General features: G+C 52.2%; 1 protein-coding gene across 1 annotated transcript; it reads right to left on the bottom strand.

The window, feature by feature from the left end:
- Window positions 1-393: 393 nt before the first annotated feature.
- On the bottom strand, window positions 394-14,808 carry ALAS1 (5'-aminolevulinate synthase 1). The gene is made up of 11 exons (XM_062201020.1): window positions 14,693-14,808; window positions 13,579-13,798; window positions 11,660-11,887; window positions 10,436-10,585; window positions 9,821-10,043; window positions 7,143-7,327; window positions 6,444-6,623; window positions 5,942-6,106; window positions 3,143-3,411; window positions 2,329-2,491; window positions 394-664 (listed from the first exon to the last, which is right to left on the bottom strand). Exons 2-11 carry the CDS (start codon window positions 13,775-13,777, stop codon window positions 504-506), a joined length of 1,923 nt encoding a protein of 640 aa, XP_062057004.1. The 5' UTR covers window positions 13,778-13,798; window positions 14,693-14,808; the 3' UTR covers window positions 394-503.
- Between the last annotated feature and the right edge of the window lie 428 nt (window positions 14,809-15,236).

The following is a 15,236-nucleotide window of genomic DNA, read 5'->3' as shown; positions in this document are numbered from 1 at the left end:
GCAGGCGGCGGTCACGGTGCGGCGCACAAAGCCCTTTACTTTGGCTGGAGGATGTGGTGAGGCAGACAGCCTGCCCCTCCTGACAGGCCTGACTTTCCCCAGAACTCCGAGGTCACGCAGGTGCAGGGCGCGCCTGGGCGGCACCAAGGGCCACACCACTCATGAGCGGAAAGCATGCAGCGAATCCGGCTGTTCCCAGGCCGTGCAGTGCTGGGGACTTGAGGCATCAGAACGGGAGGGTCGGTCGTTCCAGTGGCCTCCAACGCCATTATACAGTCTCTATTTCCCTACAATACAGGCTGAACTTAAAGGGAGGAGGAAAAAATCACCTTTGATTCAGAAGCCAACAGTGTAGAGACCCAACACTTAATCAAGAATTTATTTTCAGGACTGTTTGTATTCTAGATTAAACTTTAATTAATTCACTTCATTTATAAAGACAACTGTGGTGATTAGCTGGTAGGACGATGGCTGGGGGTCAGGTGCGGTACTGGAGGTCACGCTCAGGCCTGAGCAGACACCAGCTTGCTCATGCCTGAGAAGTAGGATTTCTCTCTCTCGCTCATCACTTCGAAATGCAGTGGCCTCCTGCAGAAGTTACACTCTGCAGAGGAATGCGGCTTCAGGTCCAGCCCCACCTGCTTCCACGTGGCCAGCAGATTCTCTGTGGGGAGCAGGTTTCAGACATTGAAGGGAGTATGAACAACAACCTGTGTCCACACAAAAGCTCGCATACGGCGTTCACGGCAGCATCACTCATGACAGGCACACAGTGGCAACCACCCCAGTACTGTGGCATAGCGGGTAATGCCACCGCCTGCAGTGCCGTCATCCCATATGGGTGCCAGATAGAGACCCGGCTGCTCCACTTCCGATCCAGCTCTCTGCTATGGCCTGGGAAAGCAGAAGATGGCCCAATTCCTTGGGCCCTTGTACCACGATGGGGACCTAGAAGAAGCTCCTGGCTTCGGATAGGCCCAGCTCCACCCTTTGAAGCCACTTGGGGAGTGAATTAGTGGATGAAAGACCTCTCTCTCTACCTCTTCCCCTCTGTAACTCTGCCTTTCAAATAAATAAATAATAAACAAATAAGTAAATAAATACAATGTAGTCAGTCCATACGACAGACTTGGCAATGACAAGAAATGCTGTGCTCACCGCCGCCATAGGGTGGGTGGACCTGAAAACCCGACACTATGAGCAAGCTGGGCGCTCACACGGAACGTCCATGGCGACCGAGGGCAGCGCGGCGGTTCACAGGGCAGGAAGGGTGAAGGGAGTGGCCACTACTGGGCTCAGGGTTGGTCTCTGAGGTGATGGTTGCATAACATGGTGACCTTACCTAAGAAGCCCTGAACTGTATACTGTGAGAGGGTGGAGCTTCTGGTACCGGAAGTATATCTCAACAGGCTGCAATAAGCAGACGTAAAAATAGAGAAAGAAACAGAAGCTAGACTAGGGCTTTCTTTCACAGGCCTTCCGGGAAAAAGCCGCTCCAGTATCATCACATGGATGCTATCTATCTATCTATCTATCTATCTATCTATCTAAAATTTTAAAGCTAGAGCAACAGAGAGATCATCCACTTCCTGCTTCACTCCCCAAATGCCCACAAACAGCTGGGGTTAGGCCAGGTCAAAGCCAGGAATTCCACCCAGGTCTCCCATGTCAGCCAGGAACCGTCGGCAGGGGGCTCTGTCAGAAGCGTGGGGTAGCTGAGACTGGGATCAGGCACCCTGAGAGGGAATGTAGGCATCCCACGTGGCAGCTGTACCTGCTGTACCACGGCGCCAGCCACACACACTGGCTCCGCTAGACTGACTGCTTCTAAGGGAAGCTGAGCAGACTTGGGAGGGCTGAGGGTGATATGCCTTTGGGGCAGGGGCAACCTGTGGCTAGAAGCCCCCTCAGCCCGAGTCTCTGCCCTTAGGCTGGACAAGGAGGTGAGGCTGGGGCAGTACAGAGCCATGAGCAGCACAAAACATGGAGCAATCACTCTCACCAGAGGGGTTTGGCGTGTGTAGTTCAAGGCCCACATGACGTCAGGGAGTACAATGGCACAGACAAGTGTGAACCAGACTCTGGAGGGCCGTGGAGACCCAGGCCTGCCACAGCTGTCACTGTGCAGGCTCAAGTCAGGGACAAGGGCACCGCGGAAACACCAGGCAGATTAGCAGGCTACCCCGGAGCTGCCCAAATGACTGCACCCCTTACAGTGAACCAAACGCTAATGTCGCTCAGAGACCTGCAGCCCCGAGGGCATGCTAAGCTACCTGGGAAAAGCAACAGCAGAGGGCACACAGCTTGGAACAGCTCCCTGGTACTCACCGAGGAAGTAGCTCATCATCTGTGGCGTGTGGTGAGGGGTGGGTGCGATGCGCAGGAGCTCCTCCCCCCGCGGCACCGTGGGGTAGTTGATGGCTTGGACATAGATGTTGTGCCGGCTCATCAGCTCGTCACAGACTGCTGTGTTTTTGGCGGCATCTGCGACCTATGTTTGATGGCAGGAGAAGGCAACATCAGAATGACATGGACCACGTTGTAGCAGATTCTGGTGAACATAGGGCCCCCAGGGCTCAGGTCGAAACCAGACTGGAGTGGTGCAGACAAGCCTGGGGGTCAGGTCAGCACTGCTGGGACACCTGCCACTTCAGCGAGGCCCAGATAGGCTGACAGGCCTCGCCTGGGAAAGCACCGCTCCTGGTCATGCCAGCTGACCTTTGTACAGGATGCAGGCGGGGCCTCAGAAGCTTCGGGGATATTTCCAGGAACCTTTTGAAGTCCCTCATTTGTGTAACCCAGCTTTGGTCATGGCAGCTGTCATCAATTATACTAACTCAGCTGTGATGACCAAGAGGCCACCACCTACGGTGGGAAAGGCAAAACATTTTGAAATTTACTAAATAGAAACTCACATTTCAAAGCTGGCAAGCTCAGACTTCTAGAACTTTCCAGATACAAACTCTGTGCTCACTCTGAAGGTTAGAGCTCTGGAGTAGGGACCACTGGTTCTAGCCCAAGGGATTCAAAGGCTTCCTTCTCACTGTGAGGTCAGCCAAAGGTGGAGTGACGGCAGAGGGCTGCCGCTGTGGCCCCCACCCCAGAACACTCGCACCTTGTCCCACCACAGCCGGGCCATTACCCGCACAGGGATGATGTGGCTCGGGCAGTGCACCACCGGGAGGCCAGCATCCATCAGCATCTGCCTCATGAGCTTGACGTTGCGCTGGTGCTGGCGGCGCAGTGCCCGCCCCTCGGCGCTCTTCAAGATCCGCACAGACTCCAGGGCTCCAGCCAGCAGCATGGGTGGCAGGGACGTAGTGAAGATGAAACCAGCTGCGTAGGACCTCACGGTATCGATCAGTGAGCTTGTGCTGGCGATGTACCCTCCTACACAGCCGAAGGCTTTGCCTGGGGGGAGACAGCACCATGTATTACAGCAAGAGCCTCTAAATGCATGTGGCGAGATGCTGCAGAGCCTTGAATTTGCTTCTCCCTGCTCCCCCTTTTTTTTTAATTTAAAAGGCAAAGATGGAGATCTATCTGCTGGTTCACTTTCCAAATGGTCACAACGACCAGGGCTGGGCCAGGATGAAGCCAGGAGCTTCTTCTGGGTCTTCCACGCAGATGCAGGGGCCCGAGTACCAGGGCCATCTTCTGCTGCTTTCCCAGGCGCACTAGCAGGGAACTGGATTGAAAATGGAGCAGCCAGGACTCGAACCAGTGCCCTTACAGGATGCTGGCACTGCTGGATGCTCTATTTTTTTTTTTTTTATTTGAGGTATACAAATTTCATGTCTTTAATGTATACAGATTTAGGAATATAGTGATACTTTCCACCCTACCCTCCCTCCCATCCACGCTCCCACCCTTCCTCCTCCTCCCTCTCCTATTCTCATTCGTATTATCTTTCACAAAGATCTATTTTCAGTTAACTTTATACTCATAAGATTGGTCCTATGCTGAGTACAGAGTTCAGCAAACAGTATCAAGAAAAACAAAAACACTGTTCCTCAGCAGAGGAGACAAGGGCTGTGAACCCACTACATCTCCTCCCCGTCTTCTCTGCTGCTTTCCCAGCTGCGTTAGCAGGAGCTGCATCCAAAGTGGATCCAGGACTGGAAGCCAGGACTGGAACTGGCACTCAGTTTGACATCTGCCAGTGTTGCAGGTGGCAGCTTAACCTGCTGTGCCACAATGCCAGCCCCAGGCTACCCATTTTTAAAGGGAAAAAGCTGAGAAAAGTGTTGAGAGAGTCTCGCCCAAATCACATGGCCAAGTCGGTGTGCGACCAGGATTCAAACGCAGGCCAGCACCCCAGTGACTAGTCCAGTGTGTCTGAACATCAAGCTGCCGCCTCTCTTCCCGACGTTTGATCCTTAGCTGCCTTCCTGCCCAGGTGAGCCGCGCTGTCAGTGGCAAAGCTCCATCTCCCCTGCTCTGTGCGCTCCGGGGTGGGCCTGAGTGGTGGTGCCCGCACCATCCTCTCACCGTGCGCGTCACTCCTGGGGCTGGAACACAACCCCGCTAAGCCACCAACTCTTTTGGTTACTTAAGTAAGCACAAAACCTGACAATGAGTGTTTGCGAGATAAATAGGAAAACTCAGAACCTGTTAGGGCTGATTAGAGCCAGACTTGTTTTTCAGGGCTGGTCAAGTCCTTCTTACGATTCTGTGTCTCAAGTTTCAGGATTAAGGCCTCCAGAAGAGCACTTGAGATCTTAACAGTGCGTCCTGCAATTCACATTGTTGCTGGGACCACGGGCAGGGCTGGGCTGGTGTGAATTCCGACAGTGGAAAATTTCAGGACCCACCTTTCCCCCCCTGCCAACAGCTGCACCTTCAAAGAGCCCAGGTCAGGAGAGCCCCTTCACGAGGCTTTCACAGCCTCGACAGCGCCCAAGGTCGCTCTTTCCCTCCTGTCCTGCCTTCCCCGGGGCAGCGCTACACCCTGGTGCTTCAGCCAACACTGCTCTACTGACTTCTGCCGGTCTACAAAAGTCCTCCCATGTGCATAACGAACATGTCCCTCTCTGTAGGGCTCTCCAAGGCAGAGACGAGGTCTAGAGTGATGACCAACCCAGATCTCACTTCTCCACACCAACTTCTGATGGAGGCCCCACTGTGTCTCCACTGGACTAAGGAAACAGAAGTGCAGGGGTCAGCACCAACCCAAGATCACAGGACAGGGAGGTAGGCCCGCAGTACTTCAGTCCAGACAGCACAGGCCCCGTCAGGACTCCCGGCAGCTGTGAAGCATCTCTTCTGTATGACGAGGGGCAGAGAAGGGCCAGGCCAGGCCAGGCGGAGACACTGCCTGTGCTCGGCAGAGCTCAGCACCTTAAAATGCCTGAGCCTAACAGCTGCTCTGGCAGAGAAACAGCACAGTTCTTTTTTCTTTTTAACTGAGGGGCACGAGTGTGGACATTCAGTTGAAAAGTTAAAGACACCTACGTCCCACGTCGGAGCTCCTGGGTTTGATTCCTGGCTGACTCTCAGTTCCAGCTTCCTGCTAATGCACACCCTGGGAGAAAGCAGAGATGGCTCAAGCTTCTGCCACCCACGTGGGAAACCTGGGTTGAGTTCCTGGCTCCCGGCTCTGGCCCCAGCCCAGCCCAGCCCAGCCTCGGCCTCAGCAGACATTTGGGGAGTGAATGCGGGTCAGAGCTCTGTGTCTCTCTCATCAATAAATAACTTAGGGGAACAAACAGAGTCAAGACTCTTGCATGGCATGCAGCTAGAGCCCCAAATACATCTGGGGTGTGCTCAGGTGGCTAAGGGATATCTCTGTAGTGTTTAGCTGTGGGACTCTAAGCTGGGTCACCACTCTCTGGGACAGAAAAACACTCAAAAAGGGGGCCGAGGCTTTATGCCTCCTCAATAGATCCCAATCCCCAGGCCATCTCTGGCCTCGTGAGGGCAGTGTGCCCCATGTACATACCAAGAGTTCCAGAAATGATGTCCATTTTTGGCATGACTCCGTCCCGATCACCAATTCCTCCACCTCGAGCCCCATACAGCCCCACTGCGTGGACCTCATCCACGAAGGTGATTGCTCCAAACTCATGGGCCACATCACACAGTTCTTCCAGGGGGCACACTGCTCCTAAGGGAGGACAGAGGCTACTCTGCAGAGCTTGCATTTCAGAAATTTCTCTTGGTTAGAGACAGAACAAAGCAACTTAACACCCTCAGGTCTTTTTTTTAATACTGGGAAGGAAATGAGCCTCCCTCAGTTTCTAAGTTATCTTGGGGTCTTCTAAGACCCTACAGCCAGAGTAGAAAACCCAGAGTCACCCAAACCTATACAATATCCACCAATTACAGAATCCTAGCAGGGAGTGAAGGGAAAATAAAATGCAAAAGCAAAATGGAACAGCTTCCCGAGCAGCGCAGGCCTGGGTCTTCATCTCAGGCCCCGCTGTGCCTCTGTTCAGACTTACCGTCCATCGAGTGCACGGTTTCAAACGCCACGATCTTGGGCAGCGCGGGGTCGGCCCGCCGCAGCAGCTCCCTGAGGTGGCCGGCGTCGTTGTGGCGGAAGATGTACTTTGGCACTCGGCTGTTGCGGATGCCCTGGATCATGGAGGCATGGTTCCCAGAATCGGAGTAGATCTCACAGCCTACCGTGACAGAAATGCTATTTATTTGCCATGAGCACCAACGACAGGTTGTTTCCTAGACAGAGACAGCATTGTCTGCCCCTGAAAATGCCCAGCAGGAAAAACACATCACGTGCCAGGTTCTTTACGACAAAATAACGGGCTTGTGCGTCTTCTCTAAGGAGGCCCAAAGGGGTGCAAAAGTCCTGTGGCAGGCAATTCATCTGCTTTTCCTCCAAAATCAATCACAAGATAACTAACAAAACCATTAAGAGATTTTTCCAAAGGGTCTTAGAACACAAAGCACACCTGGGGCCATTAGCTTAAGGATGTGACCTTTCAACTTTGGATCTTCCTGGAATCGCGTTCTAATGGAACTCATTAGGCGCAGTTAGCATTTCACACTCGACCCAAGAACAAATGTCCCAGGTGCGACCATCACCCTCACCTGAGAGGTTCTGATAAGCTTGCTTTCTTCTCAATATTCTTATTACTAAGAAACCCCCAAAGCTCTAAGGCACTCAGGCCTGGCTTCCTTACCTGGCATCATCTTAGCCAGGGTGAACAGGGTTGAGTCGTTGGCCACAAAACACGAGGAAAACAAGAGGGCCGCATCTTTCCCATGCAGATCAGCCAGCTCCCGCTCGAGATCAACGTGGAATTTACTAGTTCCAGAAATATTCCTCGTGCCACCTGCCCCAGCACCATGTTGTTTTAAAGTGTCCCTGTTTTATGAAAAACAAAACACACAGAAAATAAAGCTCATGGTTCCAGACACTGTGTGAACTGTGAACTGATCTTTCTAGGACCCAGGAGACTGGCACTTAGGTTAAGCCAGGTACTCTCACTGTGAACCTGCGGCCAGAGCTTTTCACTGACTTCACCTTCAAGCCAGGTGGGACAAGGTGTCCCACTGGGGTGATGACAGATCTGCAGGGATCATCAGAACAGTGCTCACTGTGAGGTAGGTAAGTACTTTGAACAGGCCAAGTTACTCTGTTGTGAGGTTTCCTTCCTCTGGGAAACACCATTCTTTTAAAAATATTTATGTATTTATTTGAAAGCCAGGAGACAGGCAGAGCTTCCATCTTCTGGTTCACTCCCCAGATGCCTGCAACAGCCAGGACTAGGGCAGGCCCAAGCCAGGACCTGAGAACTCCATCCAGGTCTCCCACACAGGTGGCAGAAACCCAATCACTTGAGGCATCACCATCACCTCCCAGGGTCTGCAGGAGCAGGCAGCTGGACTCTCGAGCCAGAGCCAGGAACTCAACCCAGGTACGCTAAGCGGGATGTGGGTTTCCCAGTCTTAACCACCAGGCCAAATACCCACCCTAGGAAACATGATTCTTGCTAACAACACAGCATCTTAAGAACCAGCAACCGGGGCCAGCATTGTGGCATAGTGGGTAAAGCCTCCAACTGCGACACCGGCATCCATCTGTTTATATCCTGGCTGCTCCACTTCCGATCCAGCTCCCGGTCAATGGCCTGGGAAAAGCAGCAGATGGCCCAAGCGCTCGGGATCCTGCACCCATGTGGGAGCCTCCTGGCTTCCACCTGGTTCAGCTCTAGCCACTGTGGTCACCTGGGGAGCAAACCAGCAGATGGAAGATCTTTCTGTCTCACCTCAGGCGGAGGCTCAGCCTGCTAAGCCACAGCACCAGCCCCTCTATGAACTTTTTAAAGACCCTTTGTATACATGGATTTCAACATTTTTTGCACCAAGATAAACTTCTTTTAATTCAATTTTCTGTGAACTTTTAGAAGTATCCTTGAATATCTACACTGAATCTTGGACAGGACTCTTGTTAGCAAGCCTCTGAGGGTTTGGCAAGCAACTCTCTCAAGCCCTGGCAGCCCTGGCACTCCTCCTGGGGGACATGGAGGATGGGATCTGCCAGCCTTGTTAACATGTCCCTTCGTACAGATAGAAGAGCTCGCCACATGCCCACAACGGCCAAGAGCTGAGAACTCAACCCAGTTCTCCCAAGAGGGAGGCAGGAACCCAGCCACTTGACCAACTATTACACCATTGCTTCTCAGGGCATGAGCCAGCGGGAAGCTGCAGTCAGGGGCCGAGGTGGTAACTGAATCCAGGTACTCTGATGTGGGACATAGACAACTTAACCATTAGGCTAAATGCCTGCTCCCTAACATGGCTTGTTTTCTTCCTTTTTTTTTTTTTTTTTTTTAAGATCTACCTATTTATTTGAAAGGCACAGTGAAAGAGAGGGAGAGACATAGATCTTCCACCTGCTGGTTCACTCCCCAGATGCCTGCAACAGCCAGCACTGAGCCAGTCATAAGCTAGGAGCCAGGAACTCCATCTGAGTCTCCGATACAGCTGGAATTCTACTACAGATTCAGCTACTGGACCTATCATCTGCTCAGCTCCCAGCTGTGTTAGCAGGAAGCTGATTTGGAAGATTAGCCAGGGACTCTGATATGGGATGCAGGTGTCCCAAGTGGCAGCTTAACCCAATGTGCCATAACGCCCCCACCAAACATGTCTTTGTACCTAGCTTTTCCTCAGGTGTGCTGGATTTGTATTTCTTCACCTGCATCCACCAAGGCTGTCTCTGCAAGATTTCCTGGTATTCAATGCACAGTTACTTGTGGAGTGGCAGGAAGAGCACTGGGCCCATAAGCTGGAACCCTCACTTTGAGGCTCCACCAGCACCTGCACATCATAATTTCATTAAAAGCAACCTCTGGGGTGGGCACTGTGGTGCAGCAGGTTAAGCTACCACTTGGGACACCTGCATCCCATATCCGGGTGCCTGGGACTGAGTTCTGACACCATTTCCCAACCAGCTTCCTGCTGATGTGCATGCTAGGAGGCAGCAGACGATAGTTCAAGTGCTTGGGTCCCTGCCTCCCACATGGGAAACTCAGATGGAGTTCCTGGCTCCTAGCTCCAGGCTCCCGGCTTTGGCCTGGCCCAGCCCTGGCTGTTACAGGCATATGGGGAGTAACCAGCAGATGGAAGATCTATCACTCTTTCTGATGGTTTGGTTTTCAAATAAAATTTAAAAATACACAAATAAACTTTAAAAAAAAGTGATCTGTAGGTATTTTCAAAAGTGAAGAAGAGAATTTTGCTCTGGCACATTTTGAGCTGTTGCAAGAATCCCCACACACAAGATCCAACAGCTATAAATCATCAGTGCTTTGCCAAAGAATGCCAGTGGTATCTCAAGTCGGGAGCTACTTACATAACTGCCGCACACACCCGCGGGTGGCGACTCATGCCTAGGTAGTCGTTACTGCACCAGACCGACACCTGCTTTTTGGTGATGAGAGAGTCCGAATAGTCATCTGCCATGGGGAAGATGTGTGCCCTCCGGTTCACGGTTTTAAAAACTCGGTAGGTGTGGTCATTCTTTTTCTCATCAATTTTCTTCTCAAAGAAACGATCATACTGAAAAGTGGAAACAGCTAAAAACCAAAGGAAACACAGCACAATCTAATGGTTAAGAAGCCATCTTGCTCAGAATCTGGGTTCAGTCAAAGACAGACCTGAGTTCAAATCCCAGCATGGCCACTGAGCAGCAAGGAGATTCCGGGCCAGTTACTCGGTGCCCTCACCCTGTGAGGGTAAATGAGGCCATCCACGTCAAGCACCTGGCACTGCCCGGAGGGTGGCAGGTAGGTGTGAAGAGGGAGAGGGCAGGCTACCAGTAGCACGTGCAGTCACCACAACCAAAAGCACCTGGCTGCTCAAGCGAGGGCCGTGGCTTTCAACCCTCCACTCCCTGTGCAGCTTCATGTCTGATGTACGTGTAAGTGTGAAACTCTCTCCCACATCAGTGAACGGTGATGAGACTTACATTTTGGCAAGTTATCTTGAAGAAGGTGAGACACTTTTTCGGGTCTTTGCTTTCGCATAATATCCTGGAAGTTCTTCAGCAGTCCACTGGGGTCCTCTCCATCAGTCTTCACGCTAATCACACTCGTGTTCACTGAGCCTTGGGCAACCTCTGCGACAAAAGCCAACAGGTGGCCAATGGAACTGGCATTCTCCTTTGCTGTCAAAATGGCTTACAGCCTGGTTCACTCAAAAAGCTGATCATAGCCGTTATTTGTAACTGAGTATGTCAAGCATCTCTTCTATTTTAGTTATTGTAACAATCAGCTCTTGGCACTGTTTTGTGTCTAAAGCTACCAGCCCGCTTTATTTAAATATTTGAAAAATTTTTTAAACAATGTATTTTTTTTGAAAGTCAGAGTTACAGAAGGAGAGAGAGAGGAAGAGAGAGATCTTCTATCTGCTTATTTACTTCCCGGATAGCTACAACAGCCAGCACTGGGCCAGGCTGAAGGCAGGAGCCAGGAACTTCATCTAGGTCTCTCAAGTGGGTGCAGTGGTCCAAGTACTTGGACCATCCGCTGCTGCTTTCCCAAGCCATTAGCAGGGAGCTGGATTAGAAGTTGAGCAGCCGGGACACGAACTGGCACCCATATGGGATGCCCATGTTGCAGGTGGTGGCTTTACTTGGTATGCCACAGTCCAGCCCCTACCAGCCAGCTTTAATGAACACTGAAGTTCAAAGCTTTGTAGCTGGTTGGACACATTCTCACTCTACCCAGGCCCCCTGTCCTAACCTCAGTTTTCTGCAAGGAAAATAATTTTTACTGCATCATTTTTGATGATGAGACTTTCGTGGGGTGGGTACCTTGGGTGCTATGTGGGTGCAGTCAGAGACGGAATTCAGGTTGCCACTCAAAGACCATGGGGCGCCCACAGACCTGCACTACACCACTGGGTTTTACCTTTCATCCTACCGGACTGGGGGAAGACCAAAGGGACCAAGGTAACTGGTAGCGGCTCAGGACTACAAAAGCTGGTCACATCCTACACACCTACCAGAAAGAAAGTCCCACATTTTCTAACAGTCCTCTAACTGTCTATCTGGAGGATCTTCCTCCCTGATCCTAAAAGGGAAGGTGTTTACACAAATACCATCCTAATAATAGCACAGACGCAAATCTGAGGGTCGCAGAGAGCCAAAGGCCCGCCCACCCTTCCCAGGGGCTGCCGCCTCGGCCGCTACCTTTCCTCACGGCATGCATTTCCTGCACGTCCTCCTGGAGCTCCAGGCTGGCTTTGCGGACGACACTGCTGCCCCCCTGGCTCATCTGTGCTGCCAGGAAAGGGCACTTGCTCCCAGCGCCCTGGCTCGAGGCTGGGGAGGGGTGTCCAGACGGAAGCTGTGTGCCATCTGCAGGCCGCTGGGAGCTGGCTGGAGCCTGCTGGACCTCAGCTTGGGCAGTTTTGTCTTCTGACGGAGGAAATGGAAAAAGTGAACCATCAGATCTGGTTGCACAACATACAAGAAAGCCCACTAATGTTTTTCCTCTTATTGCCCCAAAGATAAACTTTATGCTTATTCCACCCCGCAATCCAAACATAAATTTGTTTTTATTAGGTTTTGTTAATCTCACTATTTTTTTTATTTCTCACTGGAAATAATGTCCCTATAAAGACTTACTTGGCAATTCCAATTACCTCACAGCCCATGATAATAAAAAATAATAAAGGTACTATTTTCTATTTTTAGACAACTCTGAGTGCTCAAGTTGGATCATTCCCAGTAAATTCTACCCCAAGCACATTCAGCCTGTGTCAGGAGAGGACAGTGTCTCTCAGGGTGTTCGAAGTATTCACACAATTCTTTACTCACATCTTCTAAGCAGATTCTTGACAAAGAAGCCTGCTGTTGCTTAACATGAAAACTACTAACTTTCTTCTGAATAAAAGAAATTAGACTAAAATGCAGGTCTCCAGGTTGCTGTCTGATGGAGTTCCAACTACCAGTATGCTAAGAAAAAAACCACACGTATATCACCATTACCTACCTTACCTAAGTCTCATCTAAGATTTCCCATTCCCTTTAAGAAAATTTGTTCCCCTTCCTTCTAGAAAATCCTGCACATTCTGGAACACTGTTACTCAGTGGCTAGTCTTTCCTACATTGGGCAAGGTGTTGCAATGGTTTTCATTAAAATCTTCTATAAATGAAAGCAAAAAAATTTACTTTGAAGTTAATTTCATCAATTGCAAGTACAACACATATTTGTTAGAGCAAGTCTGGGAAAAGAAAAAGAGACGAGCCTTACAATTTACAAACATTTTGGCAAAAAAGACAAAGCTAATTCCTGAAACTAATCCTCCAAAGGATTAAATCCTTTCTACTTACAGAAAAAAAACAAACATTCCTTTCTTCCAAGTTCACACCCAGAAAACACACCTAACAGAAGGTAAAATATTCCCTAGGATTAAGTGAAATTGGAAAAGCTTTATCCTTTCCTGGCACACCAAATAGAAACTAAAGTCATCTACGCTCTCTTTATTACAAATAAAACAAAGGATTTATAAAAAAAATAAGGATATCTGTGTTTTAAAAAAAATTAACAAATACTATAGGTACCTAGAGTAGCCTAATTCATTTAGACAGAAAGTAAAACAGTGGTTGCCAAAGTTTCACTCTGGGAAGACAAAGTTCTGTAAGGGGTTGGTGGGCATGGCGCAATGTGAATGTACCTGCCACCACGCAACCATGCTCAAAAATGCTTGAGGTGATCAATTTTATGTTGCGTGCATTTTACAACACAATTTTTTTCAAGAAAAAAAATCACAACTTTAAAAGCCAAAGGTCAAAGGTCAAACATTTAATGAAGGAGAGGCTGGAACACAGCATGCTAATTTAATGTTTATGCAAATGAGGCACAGAGGAAACGCTGAAACGCTAAAACCAAGCCAGAAGAGACCTGTAATATGGAGCGCTGGCCAGTCTCATCTTTAAAGATGGGAAAACTGGAAGTGCCTACTTGGTGGGGTTAGGGCAACGTTACTTGAGCTACCCAGTGCCCACAGCCCAGCCCTTAGACGCACTCAGCACCGTGCGCACTGACCTGCCTCTGGCCAGTGCTGAGGCTCACGCATGCCCACCGCCCCTTCGCCGCCACTTACTCTCACTGGCCGGAGGGGTTTCTTTGATCTGCTGGCAGTGCCCCGCAGAAGTGGACAGGGCCCGAGGGGCTGGCTTGGCCCCAGCCTCCATCATCTTGGGGCAGTTTTGCGCATAGAACAACAGGGATTTGCCTGCCTTCTGCAGAAAGGCCTGGGGCACTCGAGATAAGAACGGGCAGCGGCGCACAACGGTCTCCATGTCCAGGGAGTGTGCTGGCTCCTGTAGAAAGAGGGCCGTCAACACTTGCTCATCAGGCAAACAGCACCGCAGGCTCACTGCGTTCAGGCGTCCCCTGCGGTCCACACCAAGGGTACCCGGGGATACACACCTCACTCGAAAAATGTCTAAGGACAGCGCTGATGTGGACTGGGGACTACACTCTACTCAGGCCTCCAGGCCTCCTACCCTCCCCGGCTGTACACTAAAGCACCCCCCAATGAACACTGACAGTTAATAACCAAGGGGAGGGAAGGATGAGGAACAAGTCAGGAACAGGTTCGGGAGGCCGATTCGCAGCACACACTCAGGTGCAGACGTGAGCATGGGGAAGAGGCCACGGTCATTCATTCAGGCCGGGAGGACTCGGAAAGATCTGGACTTTCTCCGGGTCCCCAGGCCCCCAAACCCAAGGACGGGGCGGCCAGCGGAGCCCTGGGTCGCTGAGGCATGGACTGCCCCGGGATCAGGCCCCACAGCCAGCACTGGACAGAACCGAGAGGAAGGGCATAAAGAGGGCGGGGGGCGTGAGGGAAGTGTCAAGGGGCTGGACGGGGTGGGGGCAGTAGGGGCTCTGAGATGGAGAGGCGGGTCCGGCGGAAGCAGGTGGTCCCCGGGGAGCTGGGGGCCCGCGGTCAGGCGGGGTCGAGAGCCCGCAAGCAAACGGAGGGGTGCGAGAAGCGAAAAGCAGCCGGCAGGAGGGGGCCGGATGGGGGGCGGAGGGGGGCCGAGGTCGCCGAACTGGCTACAGATCTGGACGGTGAGCGCCGAACCCACAGCAGCTATGACTGGGGCGGTGGGGGATGGGGTCCCAGCCGCCGGGGGAGAGGGGCCCGGGCTGGCAGGACGCGCGGGGGCTCTCAGGGCCGGCGCCGCCCCCAGAACGCGGGCCCTCACCTGCGCGGGGCACTCTGCGAGGCGGCGGGCACTCGGGCCGAGGTGTCCACACGAACGCTTGCCCTTGTCGGCGAGCAGTCTCAGGCCGCGGCTGCTGCCGCCTAATATACAGCGGCGCGGAGCGGTGCGCATGCGCCCTGGGCCCGGCCGCCCTCGCGCAGGCGCGCCCCCTCGGCAGGCTGGGCGCGGCGGGCCGGCCCCGGCGAGGAGCACGGCGGGGGCGGAGGCAGCGCGGCCGGCCTCGGCTGGCAAGTCCCGCGCTGGAGGGCCGCCGAGCGGCGAGGTCTTTTGTCCCGGCCTCGTCCCACACCCCCGCGGCCGCCTCCCCACTGACCATTGCGTCAGAACCCGGCGTTCGGCGCCGTGCGGCACGCAGGGGCAAAGTCCTAGACCGAGTGCGGCCAGGGCCAGCTGGAGACCCTGTTTTTGCCAAGTAGAAGTTTGGACATGCTGGAAGGGGTTCCCGGCCGGGTCTCAAGCAGGAGCTGCCTCGCCAGGGACTTGCTTTCGCGTCTGTCACCGAATCACCCAGAGACGGAGCGGT

This window comes from Lepus europaeus, chromosome 9 (assembly GCF_033115175.1).
Source record: "Lepus europaeus isolate LE1 chromosome 9, mLepTim1.pri, whole genome shotgun sequence".
NCBI classification, from domain to species: domain Eukaryota; kingdom Metazoa; phylum Chordata; class Mammalia; order Lagomorpha; family Leporidae; genus Lepus; species Lepus europaeus.
The sequence above is the reverse complement of the archived record's forward strand: the minus strand, read 5'-3'. Positions and strand labels throughout refer to the sequence as shown.